At 34.7% G+C, this 24,900-nt stretch overlaps 2 protein-coding genes across 5 annotated transcripts in view; one reads left to right on the plus strand and one right to left on the minus strand.

Annotated features, from left to right (window-relative positions):
• The window catches only part of LOC124540869, a 79,608-nt gene that overhangs the window by 46,945 nt on the left and 7,763 nt on the right, over nucleotides 1-24,900 (plus strand). For all 3 annotated transcript variants that reach the window (XR_006967176.1, XM_047118654.1, XM_047118655.1), the window contains exon 3: nucleotides 22,446-23,640. Coding sequence is in view for 2 of the 3 variants with exons in the window: in XM_047118654.1 (XP_046974610.1) it covers nucleotides 22,446-23,640 (1,195 nt within the window). In the remaining variant the exon portion in view is untranslated. The remainder of the gene's footprint in view (nucleotides 1-22,445; nucleotides 23,641-24,900) is intronic.
• Nucleotides 2,087-6,766, minus strand: LOC124540870 (pre-mRNA-splicing factor CWC22 homolog). Of its 2 annotated transcripts, XM_047118658.1 has the most exons (3): nucleotides 6,098-6,766; nucleotides 3,117-3,291; nucleotides 2,087-2,425 (listed from the first exon to the last, which is right to left on the minus strand). In XM_047118658.1, the coding sequence occupies exons 1-3, from the start codon at nucleotides 6,315-6,317 to the stop codon at nucleotides 2,422-2,424; spliced, it is 399 nt and encodes a 132-aa protein (XP_046974614.1). In that variant the 5' UTR covers nucleotides 6,318-6,766; the 3' UTR covers nucleotides 2,087-2,421. The 2 variants fall into 2 exon arrangements, with proteins under 2 accessions (XP_046974614.1, XP_046974613.1); XM_047118657.1 differs by lacking the exon at nucleotides 6,098-6,766 and having other exon boundaries at nucleotides 3,117-5,492.

The following is a 24,900-nucleotide window of genomic DNA, read 5'->3' on the forward strand; positions in this document are numbered from 1 at the left end:
AATCATCTTTACAAAAAAAAAAAAAACGAAATGTCAAGTATCATTTCGCGCCTTTTTGTGAGCTGTCGTCATCTTGACATTATGTTTTTTTTTTAATTCAAATATCTGGTTAACGTCATGCTTTACAGATTTATGTTATTTTAATCTGTTGTTACAATAAAGCCGGAGTATGTCATATTGATTCAGTCAAGCCGGGCAAAGAGCTTATTTCAGCATTCTGCTCCAAAATACACATGAGGGTAATTGCTTACAGACACATACAAGTTTCACTGGATGTTTTCCTCACACCGGTCGAGTACGAGATGAATTATTAACACAATATAAGCACTCCAAAATTCAGTGGTCGCCCGTTGTGCTCAATATTGAAGCCTCATTAATTTGCTTGCCAAAATAAAAAAGTCAACATTCAGACCAGCGGTTTAAGAAAAAAAAAAAGATGAAAAAAAAAAAAGAATACGCAGACCTGAAGGAATTGGTGTAGGATACTTTTTTTAATTTTAGAATATCCTGGAACCATTCGCATTATACTATGTTAACTTGGTGGTAGGGTCTGGAACCATTCGCATTATACTATGTTAACTTGGTGGTAGGGTTTTGTGCTATTAATTCAACCATCTAATTGTGTACTGAGTGGGCCAGTGTAATTATAGGCAGGTATAAGGGACGTAAAAGCGTTAGTGCCTAAGGTGTTTATCAAATCAAATCAAATTAAAATAAACTTTATTCAAGTAGGCTTTTACAAGCACTTTTGAATTTTACAATTAAGTGAAGCTACCACCGTTTCGGATAGCAGATTCTATCGAAAAGAACCGGCAAGAAACTCAGTAGTTACTCTTTTTCAACCAAAAAATACAACCATGTTAATTAAACAATACATCACTTACCATCAGGCTATAAAAAAACCATCAAAATATAGGTAGCGCGTGGATCGTACATTTGCGAATTATAATAGCATTGCAAAAAGATCATTAAAAATAAGTCTGAAGACTCCAGAGTTTCCAGAATATTCTCCGAAGACATTTTATATTTTCTTTAAACACGACAATCGATTCTCGGGTGCCATTTTGTATTCGCTTCCTTATCTAGGTCAAGTATAAATCTAGATTCAGGATGACGTCACGTTTTGCTGTTTTTTTTTTGCTCGCATTCGAATTGAGTTAATGAGGTACGGTTTTATTAGCGGGACTGAGAAGTACAGACGCGGACATATTAGATGTTATATTGTTTATCTTTTTTTTTTAATTATGGCTGTTTGAAGTTGAACATTATTAAAAAAAAAAACAAATACAAAAAGAAATCAAAATCAAAATAAACTTTATTCAACTAGGCTTTTATAAGCACTTTTGAATCGTCATTATACAATTAAGTGAAGCTACCACCGGTTCGGAAAGTAGATTCTACCGAGAAGAACCGGCAAGAAACTCAGTAGTTACTCTTTTTTAACATTTAAAAAATACAACGTCATGTTAATTAAATACAATTATTTAAATTAATGTATCCTGCTTAGAAGTCAACAGTTATTAACTAATACAATACATAATAATACATAACTAAACTAACATTTGTGGGCAAAGGCTTACCACTAGGCGTACGCATTAAGTATGTTTTAGAATTATTATTTAGATAACATATAAGTTAAAACAATAAGACAGATAAATAATAGCAGCGTTTTACCTGAAATAAAACGCATATTAAAATACTTACCTACACTGGAAGCTTTAGTATGAGATAGCATATCCGTTTCCGTCGAATTTCTACCAGTTTCCGGTCACTTTTTACCCCTAGTGGCGCCGCCTGGTGGTCGTGTGGCAGGTATAGTTTACGTTTATTTCTGCCACGCCATATTTTATCATTGGCTAATTATAACCAGGCAGAGATACACTTAAAGCTTCCAGTGTAGGTAAGTATTTTAATATGAGTTTTATTTCAGGTAAAACGCTGCTATTAAATTACTTGACCGTAACTGGAAGCTTTAGTATGAGATTTGTTTGTTATCGCCTGGTGGTGCCACTATTAATTAACATATAATTTATTTTAAAGTATATAACGCCAATGTGACAATAAATAAAAACAAAATTATTGTGATACTTAATTTATTTAAAAGGAAAATAATATCAATTAAATAAGTAAAATAATTTATAAAGGTAAATTATCACTTAATCAACAATTGGTTCAAATAATTCACTTACATTATTAGGGGTATTATTAACAATAACTTCACGTTTATAGAATTTCTGGAATGTTTTATCTGACCTCCAATTTCCACGGGCTAGAATTTGCTCTATAGGATGATTTTCCAACCAACTTTTTGAAGCGACCGCAGAACGAACACTTCCAGGCGTGGCAGTTATGTCGGCTTCTTTAAATAAGGATTTAATCCAACCTGCAATTACTGTGCGTGAAGCAGGTTTTGCTTTACCTCTAACTGTAACAAAGAGATTAAATGATTTTGCATTATTGCGTTTTTCACTCAATAAGTCTATTGTTCTTTCCACCCAAAAAATTGGATTGAGGTTATTATTATCAGAGTTTAAAAGTAATTTCCATCCCGACTGTCTGTATTTACTATTATCGGTTTTTGAACCAAACTGAGGCCAAAATATTATACTTTGATCGGATTTTATATAATGTTTTTGATCTATTCGCAGTAAAGTTAGGTCGTGTATGCGTCTACCGGAACAAAGTAACAACAAAATAGCAGTATGGCGGGACGTTTGAAAAAGATTGTTACAGTCGATTCTATAGTTAGTTAAATATGAAGTGAGTTTACTGACATCCCATACAGGTGGCTTGGATGGCACTGGATTTTTTAAAGAAATTGATTTTAAAATATGTTTAACTAATACATGTGAACTTAAACTACTTGATGATTCTGTATTACATAGAGTTGATACAACTGATTTGTGTAAAAGAATTGTATTGTAAGATAAGTTATGAATCAAATACAGATCTGATAAGAATTGAGCTAATTGCGCACCTGTAGGGTTTTGCATATCGATGTTCTTAGCAACAGACCATGAACACCAACGATTCCAAGCTACTTCGTACGTCTTTTGCGTAGACTTTCGCCAATAATTTTTAAGTAATAATAATTGTTCTGAATTCCATGTACTTACCGCCTCGGACCACCCCCACATTTCCAGACCTCCAGGATGATGTTCTCGACTTGGGGAGGTGGAAGTCCCGTCGATGTGTCGACTAGATTTTCCTGTAGGTTCCTCAGTATTATTGGTGTTGTTAATGCTCTCGCCTTGAGGTCTGGACGCCAAAATACTTTCTCCCATCGAGGAACTACAATTAGAAATATTCCTGTCGACTGGTTTAAGTGCATTAGAACTTTCGGGATCAGAAATGGTGGCGGAAACACCCACGCGAGTGGGTAATTCCACGGCGAACTGAATGCGTCGTGAAATAGGGCTTGTTTGTCTGTCAGATCTCGAGACACATAGTTGTGGACTATGTGAGCTTTTGCAGAGGCAAACAGATCTACAACAGGGGTTCCCCATTTTGCAAATATGAACTCCACTGAGGCTGGTAACAGGTGCCATTCTGGTGGGCGTCGATGGCGTGAAAGGTGATCGGCATGATTGTTGTATTTCCCTGGTATGTAATGAATGCTGAAATGTATCTGGTTCTGATCTAAAAGACTCAAAATTTGATGTGTGATTTCTGTTAGCTGTAGTGATTTTGTCCCTCCTTCGTTCCGTAGATAACAAACAGTTGTTCTGTTGTCGCTTTGAATGAGTACAGAACTGTGTTTTAATAATTGAATCTGGCTTTGGATTGAGTAGAGTATGGCTAGCATCTCTTTTGAGTTGCAATGCATTGTCTGTTCCTCGTTTGACCAAGTGCCCGAGACAGTCATATTGTTGAGTTGTGCGCCCCATCCCTGGTCTGACGCGTCCGTTGTCAAGAAGTTTGTCGGAGGCGGGTAATGGATAGCCGTGGATAAATGACAATTTTGAGTCCACCAAGTCAGTTCGCTTAAGGCATTTTGAGTGAGCGGATATCTTTTGATTGGAAGATTTTGTATTGAATGTATGGACCTTAGCAGTTGACGATAATTTAGTCGACCTCGTGGTACTACAAAACTGGCAAAATTTAGTAGTCCTACTATTCTTTGAAGATCTTTTAATTTTATCGTCATATTTTTGATGGCTGATTTTGCCGTTTTGACTATTGTGGCAATCTTGTCCCTTGGAAGGGATTTTAGATTTATCCATGGATCCCACAGGATACCCAAGTAGACCAGACTTTTTACGGGATGAAGAATCGATTTCTGAAAGTTTACCTGCCTACCCAGTTTTTGTAATATTGCTACTGTTTGTTGCACATGATTGCAAAGTATGTGAACATTTTGATGTACGATTATAAAATCGTCTAGGTACACTAATATTCTCATACTGTATCTTTGTCGGAGTATCTGGGCCACCCAATTCGTGAGTATTGAGAAAGTTTTGGGTGCTGTGCTCAATCCGAATGGCAGGCATGTCATTTCCAAGAGTTCGTGGTCGTACACTAGACGTAGATAGCGTCTGTGTGACCTGGCCACATTGACATGGAAATATGCTTGGGATAGATCCACTTTGCACATCCAGTCTCGAGGTTGCAAGAAGTCGGGTATTCGGTACATATTTATCAATTGAAATGGCTCGGTGACTACATAGTCGTTTAATCGTTTTAGATTGACAATTGGTCGAGCAGATCCGTCGGGTTTCGGAACTAAAAATAGGGGGGAGACAAAACTTGGCGAAATTTGAACTACTTTGAGTATACCCTGCTCTTTCATTTTGCAAATAATTGTGGACATTTCTTTTGTTACTTGGGTCTGGAAATGGATATCTTTTAAATTCGGAAACAAGAGTGGTGGTTTTTGAACAAAGGGGATTCGATAGCCTTGAATTAGTTTTAAAATTATTTTTGTCGCACCCATTTCCTTCCACTGTGGAAGAAAATACCTCAACTGACCTGCTCGAAAGGGACCCGAGTCATTGTTTGTACCGTTTTTGTCCCCTTGAACCTCGTGTAATTGTACGTCCTCTATTATATCCACGATCGGGCCGCGAGCCTCGGCTGGGAAATAACTCTCTTGGTTGGTTCGAGACAGTGGTGAATTCGTTAGAATTTTGACCACTTACAGGAATATTATATCTGGCACCCCGCGAGAGTGCATTATTACAATGAATTTGCGAATCATTGTGTGTGTCACGAGTAGTAAAGACTGACTCATGAAATTGTTGCGTTCCACGCGATGGAACTGCATGTCGCATGTTTAGCCCCCGCGAGGGGCGGCGACTTGATCGATTGGATTTCATTTGAGAAGATCCATCTATTTTTACAGGCCAAAAGGCTTTACGAACACCCCCAGCCTTTTCTAATGCATTTGTAAAAGGTTCAGAATCAAAAATGTACTTATTAGAAGGTGGAATTCTATTAAGCGATGCTTTGAGCAATGGATCTTTAGCTTGGCTTGTTATGGATTCGCGGCGCATTTGAATAGTTTCGGCCCTATGACCACAAACTAATTGCAAAAGATCAGATGAAACTTTATTTAAATCACCTTTTTGGAATAGTTCATCAACTTTAATATTCAAATTATCAAAATTAACTTCGGTATTTTTAGCCCACAAAAGAAGATTACGAATACTTTCTTGCAAACATTCCTTTTGTTTTAATATAGAATAGGTAATAGCTGCATAGGATCTGTCAGCTAATGCTAAATAACGAAGGGAGTCGTATATTTTAACCTCCTCATTCGTCTCTAAATCAACGAAACCGGGAGTATGATTGTACATTTTTTGTGTTTCTGCGTATCTTATTTCAGACCAAGATGGAGAACCTAAATGCTGCACATCGCTTAACATTTTCAAAAAATTTTCTGTTGTTCTGGGAACAGGCGGTTCTTTTAACTTTGTCTCGATATCGAACGTAAAGTTTTGATTCGAATTTTGACATTCATTATTAATACATCTTGCATTGCTTATATCTCGGTGCTCAAAAAGATTTCCACTTATTCCAGAACAAATTGAAACATGGTCCATGTCATTACAATTTGCCTCAACGTTATTTGATGAAAAAATATGTTCACGAAGCTCACCCACTTCCTTGAGAAGTTTTTCCATCTGCTCCGAATGTTGTCGTTTACTTTTCTTGTGACGCTGTCGGCGTGAACGCTTTCGTTTATTGTTAGAAGATGACGAATTGCTTGAACTACTACTTGTGCTGTCGCTACTAGAACAGCTCCGATTGCGCTTGCGAGACACTCCACTAGAGCCAGGTATCGGCTCAGAATTTAATAAATTTTCGTGGTTATCCATATCTGAAATCAGATTATGTTAGACACAAGCACTTTATTCAACACTATAAAACTGAAAAACAAGCACGGATAACTGGTAGAACAAAACAATTTGCACTTACAGTTTATTTTATGCTTACCCTCCTTATTATCACAAGGTGATGAATTCGTTATTTCTGACTTCACGACTGAATGTTTCAAAAATTTATTATTTAAATTTTATTTAAACTGTACGTTTTAATAAAAAGAAAAAGATTAATTTCGCAATAATTTAGATACTGCGAGTTTGTTGCTTCGACGGAATACGAAACGCCAATGATAAAATATGGCGTGGCAGAAATAAACGTAAACTATACCTGCCACACGACCACCAGGCGGCGCCACTAGGGGTAAAAAGTGACCGGAAACTGGTAGAAATTCGACGGAAACGGATATGCTATCTCATACTAAAGCTTCCAGTTACGGTCAAGTAATTTAATTGATTAATGTAAGTGTAATTACTATGTGTTATTTTTTTATCTATGTTTACAATTTATAATTGTAAATGAGGTTTTTGTATTTTCCGACGATTATAAACAATTACTTCGCTGCTTCGCGTTGGATTATTTCATACTACATATTATATAAGATGGGTGTTTCTACCTACTTACAGTTATTATTAAAATTTAGATTATGCATGTTTACTTTTTTCTTTATAAAGAGCTGGCCATCCTAACACAAGTACTAGTCTCTAGTAACTTAATAAGTTTTGGTTTTTAAACTGTTATAGGTTAAGTTAAGTATTATATGTAACACAATGTTTTTTTTTTTGTTATGATACCTTCCCGATTTAATTTAAATCAAATATAGATACAATAATTTGAAAAAAAATATCGTAACAGAGGGTCAATTCTACTAATTGATGTTGTTTATGAAAGTTGGAAACTTTGACGGAACCTGCTTGTGTTAGAATAAATATTGGACAACATCACATACATTACTCTGATCCCAATGAAAGTAGCTAAAGAACTTGTGTTATGAAAAATCATAAGTAATGACGGTACAACAAACATCCAGACCCAAGACAACATAGAAAACTAATGAACTTTTTCTACATCGACTCGGCCGGGAATTGAACCTCGGAGCAGCGTACCCATGAAAACCCGAGTAACACTCCTTGACAGGACTGAAATGTAACGATTACTACTATTCGATAACGATAAAGTGACAATTTGTTGTTACTGGTCGATAGCTTGAATAGTCTGTGGCGTTCGTGCTAGTGCTGTATATTATCGATAGAAATTTGTAATCACGATTCAGTCTGCTTTAATTAGTTCTGTAAAAAAGAATAATTACTGAGATTTTACTTGATTTTTCTTCTTTAGATTTAGATTAATCTTTTGTTTGTGATTTGGATACGGCTGTATACGTTTAAACCTTTGGCTCGCTATTTTTTTTTTAATTTGTTATATCTATTTATGCGTACGTCTGTACAATAGATATAAATAGAGATATCATTCGAGGTATTACGGAAGCGTCTAGCGTCCGTGACGACTGACGAGATACACTTTCCAAGATTTTATATATTAAGTTATATGCGGCTCTGCGCGATTTCCTAGCGAGTTTTAATTAAACGGTATACTTAGAGGTATGTTTTATCACGCATTCTTTTGTGATGCAGGGTCGAGATGGGTTCAATGAACCTAGAAGTGGCAATCATCGCTCAAAGATAGTGGTTCTGTAAGAAATGTTAACTATAGCTTAAAATACAACAACACAACAACAGCCTGTAAATTCCCACTGCTGGGCTAAAGGCCTCCTCTCCCTTAGAGGAGAAGGTTTGGAACATATTCCACCACGCTGTTCCAATGCGGGTTGGTGGAAAACACATGTGGCAGAATTTCTATGAAATTTGTCACATGCAGGTTTCCTCACGATGTTATCCTTCACCGCTGAGTACGAGATGAATTATAAAGACAAATTAAGCACATGAAACGGCGGTGCTTGTCTGGGTTTGAACCCGCAATCATCGGTTAAGATGCACGCGTTCTAACCACTGGGCCATCTCTACTTATCAAGAGATAAGACTGTTTACTTTTGGTAAACTTCCTTTTGTTTATCGTCGGACTATCTATCATCTTAAGGGCTGAAAGTAAGCAGTTTCAACTGTTTACAAAATAGGAGGAGGCATGCTGTTCGAGAGGGGGTGGCATAATCATGACCCACCCAAAAAACTTAATAATATTATATCTATTTTAAAAAAAACTTGGTACAGAGATACCCATAGATGCTTGAAGTATAATCAACCATCCCATAAAAGTTCCATTTGACGTTCCTCATTTAAAAATATGAGCCCCCCCCCCTAAATTTTATCTGTGACTGCCTTTGAGAAGAAGCTCAGTTTTAGCAGTTCCCATGGTCCTTATCAACCGAGTTACATTACCCATATTAAATAATTTACCATTGAGTCACAACAAAATGGTTAACATTATAGAATGATTCATAACTCTGTTCCTGAGTTACAATATCGCGATTAGTAAACAATAGGAGTGGAGTAAGGCGTCACGCACGTGATCCAGACATGCTCCGACGCGCACGCCACAAGTGTATCCTGACTCCTGAGCGTGATATAAGTTGTAACGTCACAGTGACTATGTTTCTTATAAGTATATTATATATAAGTTATCCTCAAGTAGGAAATAAGATAAACAAACCTTATTTTTACGTATTTCATGCGATTTACGAATACCTCTATATTGGGCAGTACTGTCTATGATTAATTTATTTTTATTAATAATACAAAACTACAATACCTACCTACAATAAATAGGTTCGTGCAATAGTGTCCACTTTTATTTTATTACCAAAAATTTCGATATTCAGTTTCGCCGACGTTCAAAATGCCATTTTTACGCAAATCGACAGTGAACATCATAGACTAAATATGTCAGAGCATCATTTAAATAACCTACTATTGTAACTGAAGGACATACTTTCTCTTATAAATTTAGCAGTTCGGTAACATATGTGCTTAACATTACTTCCACCTTTATATACAACCATCACAGCTCGTAGCGTTATATTAATTAGTACACCAATTAATTATTAACTCAAGAACATTAATTGGACTATCATACGTATTTTCATCATCTGCGTAATTATAATCTTGGTTCAATTAGAGTTTAAAGATAGTAATTTATTAAAAGCTTGGAGGGAAACCTTCTATTGAACAAAAGCATTCATTGTCTTATTTACAAACTCCCACAATATAAGTTTCAGTATGTTTCGTCTTTACTTTAAGAACTATTATTGTAAATTTAAAAGTAACCTGCTATCTTTTCCCGCTTAAAGCGCTGAACCGATTTAGATGAAATATCCTATGGAGATAGTTTAGTCCCGTAAAGGACATAGTAAAGTACATTTTCTTTCACTTCCGATGATGATGATTACGAGTTGAATTATAGACACAAATTAAGCACATGAATATTCAGTGGGTTTGAACCCGTAATCATCGGTTTATATGCACGCGTTCTAACCACTGGACCATCTCACCTGGGAAAGTAATACAACACTTATATTCATTCAACTTATTGGGCAAAAATATGGCTTTTCTGCTATACAGTAATATACAATTATATCGAAATCATAATTTTCTTTATTTAAGTAGGCTTTTATAAGCGCATTGGACCTTGTAGAATTATCGAATTAAAAGGCTACCACGAACTCAGGTAAATCAAGCAAGAAACTCAGTAGTTACTCTTTATCATCAATTTAATTACAGAGTTATGTCGAAACAGTACAATTGTATATATCCTGCCTAAAAATCAACAAGTGTCAAGTAATAAGAAGTATATTTGGCTTTAATGTAAACAAATATTAAATATACATAAATAAGTATGTATACAAACAAAAGGTGGTCCGTACATTAAACGGATGCACGGTCTGTCGGTCACGACGACCGTAAGTCCTTATTTAATGGTTGCAAGGCTCGGCGTATAGCGATTAATCATATATCAATACACTAGCGACCCGCCCGGATTCGCACAGGTGCAATACTGATACTAAATATACTACAGAATTCGTTTATTTACGACTTCACATTACAAACTTCTAAAATTATCAGTGATTCTTTACTGTATTGTCCATGTATTACATACAAAAACTTTCCTCTCGAATCACTCTATCTACGAAATAAAACTGCATCAAAATCCGTTGCGTAGTTTTAAAGATTTAAGCGTACAAAGGGACAGAGAAAGCGACTTTGTTTTATACTATGTAATGATATACTACTAATAGTCGCTTGCGGCTTTGCGTGGTTGATTGTCATGTTTTAGGTAAACATTAGTTAATGTCCTTTCTTGGATTTCAAGTTCGCTTCATACCAAATTTCATCAAATTCGGTCCAGCGGTTTGGTCGTGAAAGAGCGACGAACAAACAGGCTGACAGACTTACTTTCACATTTATAATATTAATATATGATGATTACAATTACGAGAAGATTAATTGTATGTAATAATCAATTATAAGTATGTTTTCTCTTATGAATTGTACCATGCGACATTTTAAACCTGCGCATATCCTCTTATTGACAGCCCTTTGTTTTTCGAAGCCTATGGCCCTTTTTTACCGCGTTAAAAAACACCTGTCAAGTGCGCATGCGTGACGAACATTTGTTTATGTGTGTGTATGTAAATTGACCTTAACCGGATGATACCAGTGGTTGGCTTATAACAGGTGCAGACCCAAGGATATTATAGTAAAGTTGGGTTAAGAAATAGCTTGTAAGTTTCCCACAGCTGGGCTATAATCTTCTCCCCCTTTGAGGTTTGAAGATGATTCCAACCCGCTTTTCCAATACGGGTTGGTGAATTTTGGTGTTGCAGGCACATGGAAATTCAGCTGTACTCGCCTGGGTTTCAACCAGTAATCATTCGTTAAGATGCACGCGTTCTAATCTCTGAACCATCTCAACTCATACTATAGACCAAAGATAAATTTAAAATAAATATATTGGACAACATCACATACATAACTCTGATCCCAACGTAAGCAGTTAAAGCACTTGTGTTATGGAAAATTAATATAATAAGACAACATAGAAAACTATTGGACTTTTTTACATCGACTCAACCGGGAATCGAATCCGAGACCTCGGATTTGCGTGCCCATGAAAACCGGTGTACACACTACTCGACGAGGTCGTCAATCAAGAACCCTTGATTATTCAAGACTTAACTTGGATTAAGGTATTAAAACGCAGACGTTTCAAAACTCTCCGAGATGAAATCAGTGGATAAGCATTTTTTAATTACTTCTTTAATTGAAAAAGGTTTTAAATCCTTGAGAATCATTGGCCTGATATGCCATTTGATTACTAGAAGCAGTTAAGAGGCATAAACGTAAAAGAAAAAAAAACAGATAAAAATGCGTTTAAAAAATATTTCGTTTTTGAATATGGAACGTCTTAAACCTTCTCTCGTAACTTGTACCGAACATGCGGCACAGGACCCGCGCACCTGTTGATGACGTCACTTCCGCTGAATAACAGCCCGTAACAAAGACTTTTAACAAAGCAAGTGGGATTGTATTCAATGCGATTAATTAATTAATATATTTCTTGATAATTATTTAATTTTAATTGTATAATTATTACTATATATTTTTATGTATGTTTTATGATAATTTTAATTTAATGCTTGTAATCATATTTCTTACATATATTAAATGGTCAATATTAAACAGATCGTCACCCTTTCCTCCAATTTGTCAACCGTTTTTTTGTGGCATAATATTGATGGGCTTAAGTTTAAATTAAAAGTTAAAAAAAGTACGTAACATTCAAATTCGTATAGAGTTTCCTTAAGTTTTAAATTATGGTTACATTCGAATGATCATTGGCCGCAATGAAGGTTTTTTTAAGGTATAGGTTGGTGAACGAGCATATGGGCCACCTGATGGTATGTGGTCACCATCACCCATAGACAATGACGCTGTAAGAAATATTAACTATTCCTTACATCGTCAACGTGCCACCAACCACGGGAATGTTATGTCCCTTGTGCCTGTAGTTACACTGGCTCACTCACCCTTCAAACCGGAACACAACAATACTGAGTACTCTTATTTGGCGGTAGAATAACTGATGAGTGGGTGGTACCTCCCCAGACGGTCTCACCGTAGTGATAAGTTATATCAAAACGTGCGAAAAATTCTTATCCCACACTTACGAAATGCCTCCGAAGAAGTTGCACGAAAATTATTGCAATCGGTATCATAAAAAAAATCGATGAACTGACCAAAAATGAAATTCCAAATTCAAAAATAAAAAACAACATCAAAAATATACAGAATATAAAAGATTATATATAATCGCGTCCCATTAACATACATAGCTATGAAGCATAAAAAAATACTTATTAAAGTTATTCAGACCATAAAAACAGGCTAACTACATCTCATACGTACAAAATGGCGAAACATCTTCGTATACCGTTTCATAATGGCTGAAATCGTATTCATAAAAACTATCTGTTTGACGACCTCCGTGGTCGAGTGGTGTGTACGCCGGTTTTCATGGGTACGCCACTCTGAGGTCCCGGGTTCGTCCCGGCCGAGTCGATGTAGATTATCGTTAGTTTTCAATGTTGTCTTGGGTCTGGGTGTTTGTGGTACCGTCGTTACTTCTGATTTTCCATAACACAAGTGCTTCAGCTACTTACATTGGGATCAGAGTAATGTATGTGATGTGGTCTCATATTTATTTAATTATTTATTTGTCTTTGCCAGTCGTTGATAAAATTAAACAGTATTGATTATTTTATTAGTGGTAGGACTTTGTTCAAGCTAACTGGGTAGGAACTGCATACAAGGGACATACAATTTTAATCATTATTGCCCACCGCTCATACTTTCATCCAAGCAGGATATATTATATACATGTATTGACTAGCATAACTTTATATTTTATATGTTGACAAAGAGTAACAAAGTGTGTTTCTTGCCGATTTGTGGAAGAATCTACATTCCGAAACGACGGTAGCGTCACTTAATATAGTTAAGTTTAATTTATGTCTGATTAATTGTTTATTCCGGTTAATCTCTAAAACTGCTGGACAGATTTTGACGAGAGTTTCACTAGCCGATAGCAGATATAATAGGAGAAATTAGAGCTACAATTTTCTTTTCTTAGTCACACCCAATATATCGTATTTTTTAAATATAAGTAACTTTTTAGAACATTAAAGAAATCTTTATAAAACTGCATTTATCTCGTAAGACGTTATCAGAATCTAAACAAAATACGAGACGCAGCATCCCATGATATCACTTATGAGTCAATGTTTATTCTTGACTCATTGCCTGCGCAATCTGAACTTGTCTCGACCTTTTGACCATAAAAGACCAGGTTTCGTATTGTTGGATAAAAATAGCTTGTGTTTACATAACGAGATGATACTTGTTGCTTTAAACCTAAATGGGATGCTATTGATGACCTTGGATGAAATTACCAGGTCTTGATAATTGGTGACGTCAAATAATTTATCCCTAAGCAATACTTGTGTACTACTTGTATCTACCGTAAATCTGATTGCTTCAAAACTGTAATATAAAACGAGAAATTATAGTGTAAAAAAAGGCACGAGCAATTATGAGCCTGTGGATGCAGACTGTTTAATAAAAAAAAAATTGTGTACTAAATTGTGTAATAAGTAGAGACACAAGAGTGTACCTTACCATATAAAATAATGTTTTTTTTTTTTTTTTTTTTAAATAAATATATATATTTTATATATTGATTATTGCCTGAATTTTCGGCTTTAATCGCGCGAGCTATATAAAATAATAGCAAACTGTCACCCCCCATTTTACTATTGAATTTAAAAGAATTTAAAAAGTAGTTTGTCTTTCTTTAACTCAAACATCTCCATAGGAAATTTCCTTAAAATAGGGTGAGTGGTTTTAGTGTTCAGATGTAACAGACAGAGTTACTTTCGCATTTATATTGTAATAGTATTATATTATAATATGTATATAATATATCAGATAGTAGAGTTACAAAAAAGGCAAGTAAGTAGGTGTCACTTTTGCCCAAGAGATTCCATTGTCAAACGACACGTGGTCTAGCGTTGTCTATGGTCAGGGACTTTATAAAAATATTTTTTTCATAACGTCATCAACGTAAGTTGAAAAGTACTATGATGTACTGCTTAAAAGACGCGAATATATTCAATCTGAACACAGTAATTGTTTCATTATTGAAAGAAATAATTCCATACAATATATATAAATAACGCTTAATTGAGATTGAACCTTTAATTCATTGTTTATAAAGATCGATTTAGTAAAATGTGATAAAATTACAAGTATAAATAATTATAGGAAGCATTCTACCGTACCATATATATGTACCGTTTAGTACTTCATCAAAATAGATTAAGTAAAAATAATTCGTAAAGTTGATAACTATAATGACTAGAATTTTTTTCTGTAGAGGATTAAAACTATAGTCTTGATTCCGTTTATATTATTCGTCTTTCTGTCTTAGAATGATTTAATTAATCATTAAGTAATTGGGCTTGCTGGTTGTCAGTCAAATTGTCCATAGTTTTGCTCATAGAAATTGTCTCTGTAAAAACTAAGAAATATCAATCATTTTTTACTTCGCCAATGTCAAGCTTGGGAACTAAGATATTATTCCATGTTATATTTAAAATACAAAACATTCACAAGTAAATCCGCGAGACAGTTTCTAACGAAGCGCGAGTGACCGATTGACAGATCAACCTCGTTTTCTTATGATGGACTTGTAAGTCTTTTCTAAGTATGGCTTCATGCGATAGAGCCTATGCCAATCACAGGAGAAGTTAAAAAAACTACTTTGACATTGATGATGCAATAACATTGGTCGGGAACTTGATTAATCTATGGTATGTGGTATTGGGAACTATATATGTTGTCGATGGTGTAATGATCATATGTAATCAAATGCAATATTAGTTAAATTAAGTACCGTCTTTAACGCGCGCTGGTTAATACACCTACTATTTTTTTTTTGCTTTATTTGTGTCAAAAAACACAATTTATTTCGCCAATGTCACGAGCCATGGCGAAAACACGATAGAGATTGATCGGTACGGTCGAGATTACATGCTCAAATTAATTTTGAATAATAGCAGTAGACGAATTTGGAACCCATAACCTTAAAAATATCCTAAATTTTCCCGCGCTTCGCAATGTGTTACTCGCGATGGCAGATGCATAAATACACAGATAATATATACTTATATAAAATATTAATTAAAAAAAAACTGAATACTATATTTTATTATACATCTGTGTACACTACTCACGATTCGTCCAAGTTAACTTTCTTTTTTAAAGATAAATTAAACAAATAATTATATTTAAGAAGAAATAATCTTGAAAAAATTACTAAATAACTTTTTAGCTTGTAAGATTTAAATATTTAGATAAATAATAATCATATTTTTGACGTAATATTTAAATAAACCGATTTAATATTGTACTTAAATTTATTTTATAAATTATTTAACACAAAATGTTCGAAGTACACGTGACCATGAAATAAATTAACTATTCGTTGAATAAATCTCCTAACCGCATTGTTCAGCGTCAGGAGACCTTACTTCAGCAGTTCAACCTTAATTGTGCTCGAAACTAAGCCGCATCAGGATTTATTATGCATGTGTTTAAATACGGAATGAATAATTTATTTATTTTTTAATTATAACCTTTTTTTTTTTTTTTTTTTTTTCTCGCTGGAAAAACGCTTTACGCGCTTCCCCCACGTGATGGAAAGTGGGGGGGTGTGTGGGACTCCCCGGAGCCCTGGACGCCGAGTGCGCCCAAGTACGCCGGGTTTACCCACTAAAAAACCAGCGGTACCCTCTGCGTCTTTCGATGGACGCCACGGGATCGCTTACGCATGCTACCGTGACGTTTTAATTATAACCTACAATAATACAGCATTAAACACGTTTACTGAGCATATTTAAAAAAAAAAAAAATGTCATGTCAAAATACGTTGATGAATAAGAGTATATTTATGATAAAAAATTATATTTAGTATTTGTTGATTTTCAGAACGGATATAAATTAAATTGATTGTATTTAATTGACACACTATGTTATTAAATTGGCATCAAAGAGTAACTACTGAGTTTCTTGCCGGTTCTTCTCGATATAACCTACCTTCGAAACTGGCGGAATTGGGCTGTTTTTTTTATTATTGTTATTATAGCGGCAACAAATACGTCTGTGATTGACGGACGGACAATGGAATTTTAATAATAGGGTCAGTTTTACCCTTTGGGTTCGGTCCTTATACATTTACGCTTCAAGAAATCCCAAAATTGTAAAGCCCTAACCATCCTCTGAGGATTCACACTTGATTGATCATAGAGGTGGTCGTGTTCATTTTCCACTTGATGGACATTATTAAAAAAAAAAAAAACAATCACTATCACTACATATTATAAATCAAAGTCACCCAGCCGCGTCTGTCTGTCTGTATGTTCGCAATAACCGAAACTACTGAACGGATTTTCATGCAGCTTTCACTAATAGACGAAGCGAATCATAAGGAAGGTTTAGGTATATAATATATTAGGGTTTTTGTGTAAATAACTTGAAACAAAACGACAATTGTTAAATATGTCGGGGAATAAAAAAATATGAATAAAAATGTAAAATAAAATTATGTACACCCGTGCGAAGCCGGGACGGGCCGCTAGTATATTATAAATTTAAGCTAAAGATAGATGACTGTATTACAAATACAAATACACTAATACATAGTTATCAATTTAATAGTATATAATCAATGAATAAATCGCTCGCTTAATACTAAATACAGTTACTAAGCGGGAATGCGATTGTAAAACGGAAGGTCAGTGAAAGTAAGTCGATTTGTGTTGCTGACATAGTTGAGTACTCAGAACAGTCGAAACAGAAGTGCTATGTGACCAGCGCATCTTAAACTGGCAGGTTGAACTTGGCCCTTTAGCTAAGCCGGATGAAACGATACCAAAATCAAAATAAACTTTATTCAAGTAGGATTTTACAAGCACTTTTTAATCGTCATTTTACAATTAAGTGAAGCTACCACCGGTACGGAAAGTAGATTCCACCGAGAAGAACCGCCAAGTAATTCAGTAGTTACTCTTTTTCAACATTTAAAAAATACAAAGTCAAGTTAGTTAAACACAATTATTTAAATTTTTTCCCGCGTGGAAGTCAACAGGTATTAACTACACGCTTTTTTATCATCTATAAAATCTTGTATCGAATAATATGCCTTTTTACCAACGAAACGATTTGAAATTACGAAACGGCAAAGTTAAAAATGTCTGCGGAATATTATTATAGAAAGGGATACTTTGCCCAAGAAAGGATTTATTGATTATGATTTACTGGTTTAAACTAGAATTTGTGTTGTGCAAGTGCTCAGCAAGTGTCTAATTTAAATTAATTTCTGGCACCATCCACCGCCAACCCGTAATAAAGCAACCTGTTGGAATAAGCTCTAACCTTCTCCTCAAAAACAGTAGACATCCAGCAATGGGACATTTGCAAGCTGCTACTATACCTTACATTGGGTTATGTTATTGCTTACAACGCGTGTGCGTGACTTTTTTATTGAAAGGAGGGTTAAATACCAATCAGCTTTTATACTTAGATGTAAAAACAAATGTACATAAGAACGTATAATTTTTATTTTAAATCAATTTGCTAATGGGCAGTTCGCTTACAAATTCAGTAAGTATTTTGTAATCAACTTATCCAGAAACACTAATGACAGACCGTCTGGTTCAGTACACTACACTTACTTCAAGCACAAGAGTCATATCTTAGCTCCCAAGGTTGGCGTATTGGCGAAGTAATGGATGAACCATATTTATTAAAGCACTAAAGCCTATAGGAGTTGGTGACCACTATCACTTGGTCCAATAGCCAATATGTGTACCAAGTTCAAATAAAAAATGATAATAATATATTGATCGGGGTTAGACCAGACCTATGCAAAGATTCGTTAATGCGTTTCGATTTAATATGTATAGTACGACACAAATTAGATGTAACATCGGAAAATTCAATGGAATGAAAATAAAACCGATTACTGCCGATTTACACGACCCATAGAAATAGCTCCCTACCACGCCAATCGACGCTATTCGTCGCTATAGATTCACGCGTCAGAGAAAGCAAGTGTATGTTAATCGACGCGTCAAATTGACGAATATATTAGGTCATATTATATCACAAGTTATTACGTTTGGGCAAAGATCATATTCGCATGAGAGATAAATAATGATAATTTGGGATAGCGTACTCAATTCGGATGTGATCGGTTTTACGAATTTTGCCGATGCGACATCTAAGTGGTGTCGTACTATATGTGTTTACCTATGAAACTCCACTCTGTGGAGATGTGCTCTCGTTTAAATCGATAGCTATTTTTTTTACTGCTCTCAACTAGACCAGAGATTTAATTAAATTAAAAGCTGCATTCCACGCGGCCATGATTCGTACGGAAGCTATTTTTTTATTTTAATCTGTATATTCTCATTTATGTGTTCGATGTAAATAAACGTTTTTACTTCAAAAATATATAAATGTATATCGTTTGGAAATCGTAATGTAGCCGACGAACTCGATTAATTATTAATTAATTTCTAGCAATATTCTGGACTTACTTTTATAATTCTTTTTGTCTACTTGGTGGTTGGACTTTGTGCAAGCCCGCCTGGGTAGGTACCACCCACTCATCAGTTATACTACCGTCAAATAACAGTACTCAGTATTGTTATGTTCCGGTTTGAAGGGTGAGTGAGCCAGTACAGGCACAAGGGTCATAATATCTTAGTTCCCAAGGTTGGTGCCACATTGACGATGTAAGGAATAGTTAATATTTCTTACAGCGTCATTGCCTATGGGTGATGGTGACCACTTGCCATCGGGTGACCTATATGCTCATCCGCCAACCTAAACCATAAAAATGAGAAAAAAATTAAGTCTAACCGTTGAGCGAATGGTTTGACGTTTGACATATGATTATGACAAGTGACATTGTAAAAATTAACGATTGACGTAACCTTGTAACGACGCGCAATGGGAATTAAATAAAATATTATTATTTATTTAATATAATTTATTGTAAGTTTACATATTGTTTTTTATTGTTGGGTAGTAAAACAAATAAACGATACTTATATGTTATCGTAAATTGTACGCCATTACAAAGTTACATCATTAATAAATCTGTCATTATCTTATAAGCCGGACTTGGGGATTACACACATACATAGTAATATTTATATGTCGTGATAGATAAAATATGATTTTGTAACAATCCACTAACGAGACCGTAACGTGAAATGTTAAATATCATAGCTATATTTATTATAATAACATATTCCAATAACAGGAGAATAAATAAATTTTAAACCTAAAAAATAACTAATGATAGAAAATTAAAAAAACACATGTCATACAGAAAAATGCACCACAGTTATTTAAAACAACAAGTAACTAAATGACACAGAGTGATGGGTTTTCAATTCGTGATACCACTAAGCCCTAACTAAGGTTTTTGGGACTGTAAAACCCTTACGCCCTTCGATATAACTGAGTTATTAGCAAATCTCATGTAATTGGTAAATATCTCTTTAGAAGATGGCCCGGTGGTTAGAACGCGTGCATGATGATGATTAACTTGGTCCGATGATTGCGGGATCAAACCCAGGCAAGCACTACTATATATATGTGCTTAATCTGTGTTTATAATTCACCTCGTGCTCGGCGGTAGAGGAACACATCGTGAGGAAACCAGCATGTGTCTAATTTCGAATTCTGCCACATGTGTATTCCACCAATCCGCATTTGAACAGCGTGGTGGAATAAATTCCAAAACCTTCTCCTCAAAGGGAGAAGAGGCCTTAGCCCAGCAATTGGAAATTTAAAGGCTGTTGTTGTATGCATCTCTTTAAATCTGTCCTTGAATTAGTCAACACATACACCCACGTGTCTTTTTTTATCGCTGAAACATCAATGTTATTGTTAAAGAGTGCGTCAGTAAGTATAATGTTTACACTTAAATTAAAGGATATATCTAATAAAAGATAAATTCGTAATGTCTATATGATTCACTTACAAATAAAGGATGAAATATAGATATTTTCTTTCTGGTTAATCTCACTTGTTCTCATTTGTTAATTAAAGTGTCTCCACTGACTTTTGATATTTGAAATTTACTTTTCTGTGCTATTTCAATATTTTATTTAATTAATTTCTATTGAAAATCACAATTAAACATAAAGCCACTTAGATATGTGTATGTAGATATACATAGAAGAAAAGTAGAAGTAAATTAAATTAAAGAACGCTATATAAAGATCATTTTCTTTCGATATCCAGTTTCACCCAGATTATTCTGGATTTATCCGGATATCTAGGAAAACTAGTTCGGTTAAGATCACGCATATTTAATAATTTAAGATAGCGTAATGTTATTATTAATTAACTTATTGCCAATAAATGTTCCACTGTTGGGAAAAGCCTCCTCTTCCCCCTGAGAAGGTTTCGAGCTGTTTTTCATCATTCATCATATTCCAATACGTTTATAGAATTTCATGCAAGAATACGAGCACGAGACGAATTATAAATACAAATGAATCACATGAAAACTGGCGTTAAACTGGTTTGAACCAGTAATCTTGAATTCAGCTTATTCTCACTACTTGACAAAGAAAATTTGGACTTTCTGTTGTTATCAAAATCAAATCAAATCAAAAATAAACTTTATTCAAGTAGGCTTTACAAGCACTTTTGAATCGTCATTTTACAATTAAGTGAAGCTACCACCGGTTCGGAAAGTAGATTCTACCGAGAAGAACGGGCAAGAAACTCAGTAGTTACTCTTTTTTAACATTTAAAAAATACAAAGTCATGTTAATTGAATACAATTATTTAAATTAATATATCCTGCTTGGAAGTCAACAGGTATTAACTCCACGCTTTTTTATCATCTATATAATCTTTTATCTTGTAGCTTTTTCTACCAAAGTATTTTTTACAAACGATTTGATTTACTGCCATTTCTATTATTCTCTACTCTGTGGTTCAATATTTTTGACGTATCGGTATTAGATAATTAACCTACAAACGATTAATCCAAGCAAGATATACAATTAACTTTTTATGTTGTTAAGGAATTAGTATTATGTTCGTTATCGTAGGTTGATCTAAACTGTATATAAAATGCAGGTTAACGTTTTTCATTTTGCATTTGATATGTGCCTAGCGACCCGGCCCGGCTTCGCAATGATATGACGTCATAGTCGGAACTTTTAATAATATCAGAGTATCTTTACTAAATTGTACTTGTGTTATCTACACAAACCTTCCTCCCAAATCATTTTGTCTATTAAAAAAACAGCATCAAAATCCGTTGCGTGATTTTAACTAACGATTAATGTTATATTATAGAAATTAGTAGATTTTTCAAAGTTTAACGGTATGTTGTTTATTTTTAAATCATGACATTTAATCACGCCATCTTAAGGGTTCTTGTTATAATTGTTGTAGGGCCTCTGTCGCAAGGCTGTCCGGTATATCTTACAAATTTCGAATATTTCAAATTGGTCTTATCAATTTTTTATCCGTAGTTATTAATTGATTATATTTATGTATCCTTTTTACACCAGATAAAATACAGTTACATCATTTATGAAATATTCGATTTTTTTCCCATACAATCAAATATCATGACAGGTATTATATGGTATTTGATTGATTAGCGACTTTAATTGAAGTGTATATTCTTAATTTCAATAAATTTGTGCTTTATCATTTACTCAGCAAAATTTTAATGGTAAAGTTAGTGTGTTAATGTTACCATTTCTTAAGACGTAAAGTAATCTCAGACAAAAATTACATTTGTATGTCAAAAAAATTGATGTTGTTCAAAATGTAAATGTATCTCATAACTATAACAGTTTATAGTTATATGGTATATATGTATTATGTAAATTCAAAAATGTCGTTATAGTTTATAATAAGTTCATAGAATACATAAATTATGGAAACAAAAATAAGTAAGTCTCAAAAATGTATTAATTTTTTTTTAACATAAACTTTTCTTTGTTTCAGGATCTAATACCTCCTCAAGACACGGAGTCCTACTTGCTCAAAACACAAAATGCGATCACTAACCTCCAAGCAAAGCTGCACTCCACCCGAGCGAATAACTCTCACATTCCAAACCCATTGACCACAAGCTTGATCAGCGATAAGACGCTCGTCTCCAGATTGCCACTGTCACAACTAAGCAGATCAAATTCACTAAACTATCGTCTAAGAAGGAAAGACAATTCCGGCGACAGCAGTCCCTTAAGGAGTCCAGGGAATTACGTCATAACGGGATCCTCAAAAATACCGGAAAGCACCAAAATTCTCCTCAACACCGCTTCGAGGTCTCTCGACCAAGACACGCGTCATGATTCAAACATGAACAGTCCGAGTTCCGAAAAGGGTTTGTTAAGCAACAGTTCGGATGACAAAACGTTGTCGAATAGACCGCAATACAACGTTGATGCGATCCTATCACCTCACAGGAAAACTCACACGAGGCACAGGTCGTTCGATGGTCGGAATCCCGCGGATTTATTCGCAAATGACGTCAACAATGCCAACAAAACTGTCTGCCTCAAGACAGTCTTGAAAAACAATGCCTTAGAAGCGAAAACCTTTCGAATCGACCAAACGCGTTGTCAAGGTGATCTGAAGAAAAACCATCAAAGAGTATACAGCGATGGCAGGCCAAATAAATCCTTATACAGCCCGAATACAGCTTTCGGAACATCCATCAGGCGTTCGAGTTCATTCAGTACCGTCAACAGAAACAATAATCACATTGAACCGCGATTGGTATCTCGGAGATCAAGCGGCCAGTCCGAGGAATATAAGGATTATTCCGACGAATCGGACAACGGGTCGTTCGAAAAATCGCAAGATTTGAGATTCAAGAGACAAGTCCATAGAGGCAGGGTAGAGTATCCGGATTTAAAATCCATCGTACCGTCGAATTCCCCGAGATGTCCAAATACGCCTGAGATGCAGAGGAAATTTGGACCGGGATTGGTCAGGAATTCAGTAAGAGTGACCAGTAAGGAGCGGGGATTAAATACGAGGATGTCGGAACCGCCAATCTCGAGGGAGGAAAGGTCTAAACCAGCCAATCACCAGAGCCGCAGGATATCGGAGCCAACCAGACAGGCGGTTTTAAATAGACTTACTAAGTCCAGATCGTCTACGAGGGAAGTTCATTCTAAAAATCAGGATAAAGGTTAGTTTTCATATATTTATTACTCATTATTACTCTCATTTTAATAATTATTAATATATTTTTGTTTTAATATTTGTTTAAAATTTAAGTAAGACAAAGCACCTGATAGGTTTAAACAATTGTCACATTTTCCCGCCAAAGACCTTGACATATGCACAGATAAATAACGGAACTAAACTTTTCAATTTGACAATAAGACAAAGAGTTTAACATAATGCCCAATAAGAACAATAGTGGTCCTTGAATATAATCAATTCAATACAATTTATCGCTTCGAACAAAACAATCGATATCGTGATAATGACAACGTGTAATAACAGAGAATACAATTTATTTTATTATTTTAAAAAACTCATATTTTACTGTATTTGTGTGAGTGTGATAATGAACGCAATTTAATGTGGAATAATATTGAACAAAACTTGGGATCAGAAGTGCTAATCTGTATCTTAAAATGTTAAAGCAGACTTGCAGTCAATGATATTCTAATAAACAGATATGTTATATCCATACTAAACAACAGAAAAAAGTGTGCCGCGCCGAGACCGTTTATTTTAGGTTATTATTACATTTCGTTAAAAGTAAAACGGATAGCTTGATAAAAACAATAAGTAAAAGGGATAACTAGATGTTTTAATTACGCAAAACGTATTACTACGTAATTATGATGTATTATAACGTATTACTACGTAAAACAACTAAAGACAAACGTCCCAATTAGGACGTTTTCTAGTCATCACTTTTTGCGCGTTAATAACATATCTGTTTACTACAACATCACTGCTTGCAGTGATATATTTTAAGATATTTGTGAAGCTGTAAATTTTCATACAAAAAGCGATTGCATTTTTCTCTCCGTAAACATAGTCTAGTCTAGTTGTAGATTTCATGAAAAAAAAGGATCCATACATTTTTATTACAAAGAAATATTGCATTCGATTTAAGTTATTAGCATCTAAATACTGCCTTTAAATCTTCCTCGGGCGTTTATTGAAAAATGAAAAAACTACACACAACTTAATGAGTTGTGTGCGTAAATTGTCCATATAAAATACCAAAATTGTTTCATTTCGTAAAGGATGATGAAACGTGAAAAATATCTAAAGTTCTTTCGAGATATAAACACGCACCTCATATCGTAACTTCGAAATAATCTTAAATATTATATAATAATTGTAATCACACTTTCTGACTTTACATGGTCGTCTCCGTAAGTGAGTTTCGAGTTTTTGTACTTACAGAATCTTATCTTACTGAAAT

Source organism: Vanessa cardui, chromosome 26, assembly GCF_905220365.1.
Source record: "Vanessa cardui chromosome 26, ilVanCard2.1, whole genome shotgun sequence".
Classification (NCBI taxonomy): Eukaryota; Metazoa; Arthropoda; class Insecta; order Lepidoptera; family Nymphalidae; genus Vanessa; species Vanessa cardui.

Bases quoted from the DNA above. Each gene is read 5' to 3' on its own strand.
- LOC124540870 (XM_047118657.1), bottom strand. From the start codon at position 4,223: ATGGATAAATCTAAAATCCCTTCCAAGGGACAAGATTGCCACAATAGT. The intron at 2,426-3,116 runs GTAAGTACATGG...TCTTTGTTACAG, and splicing joins TGTGGGGGTGGTCCGAGGCG to TTAGAGGTAAAGCAAAACCT.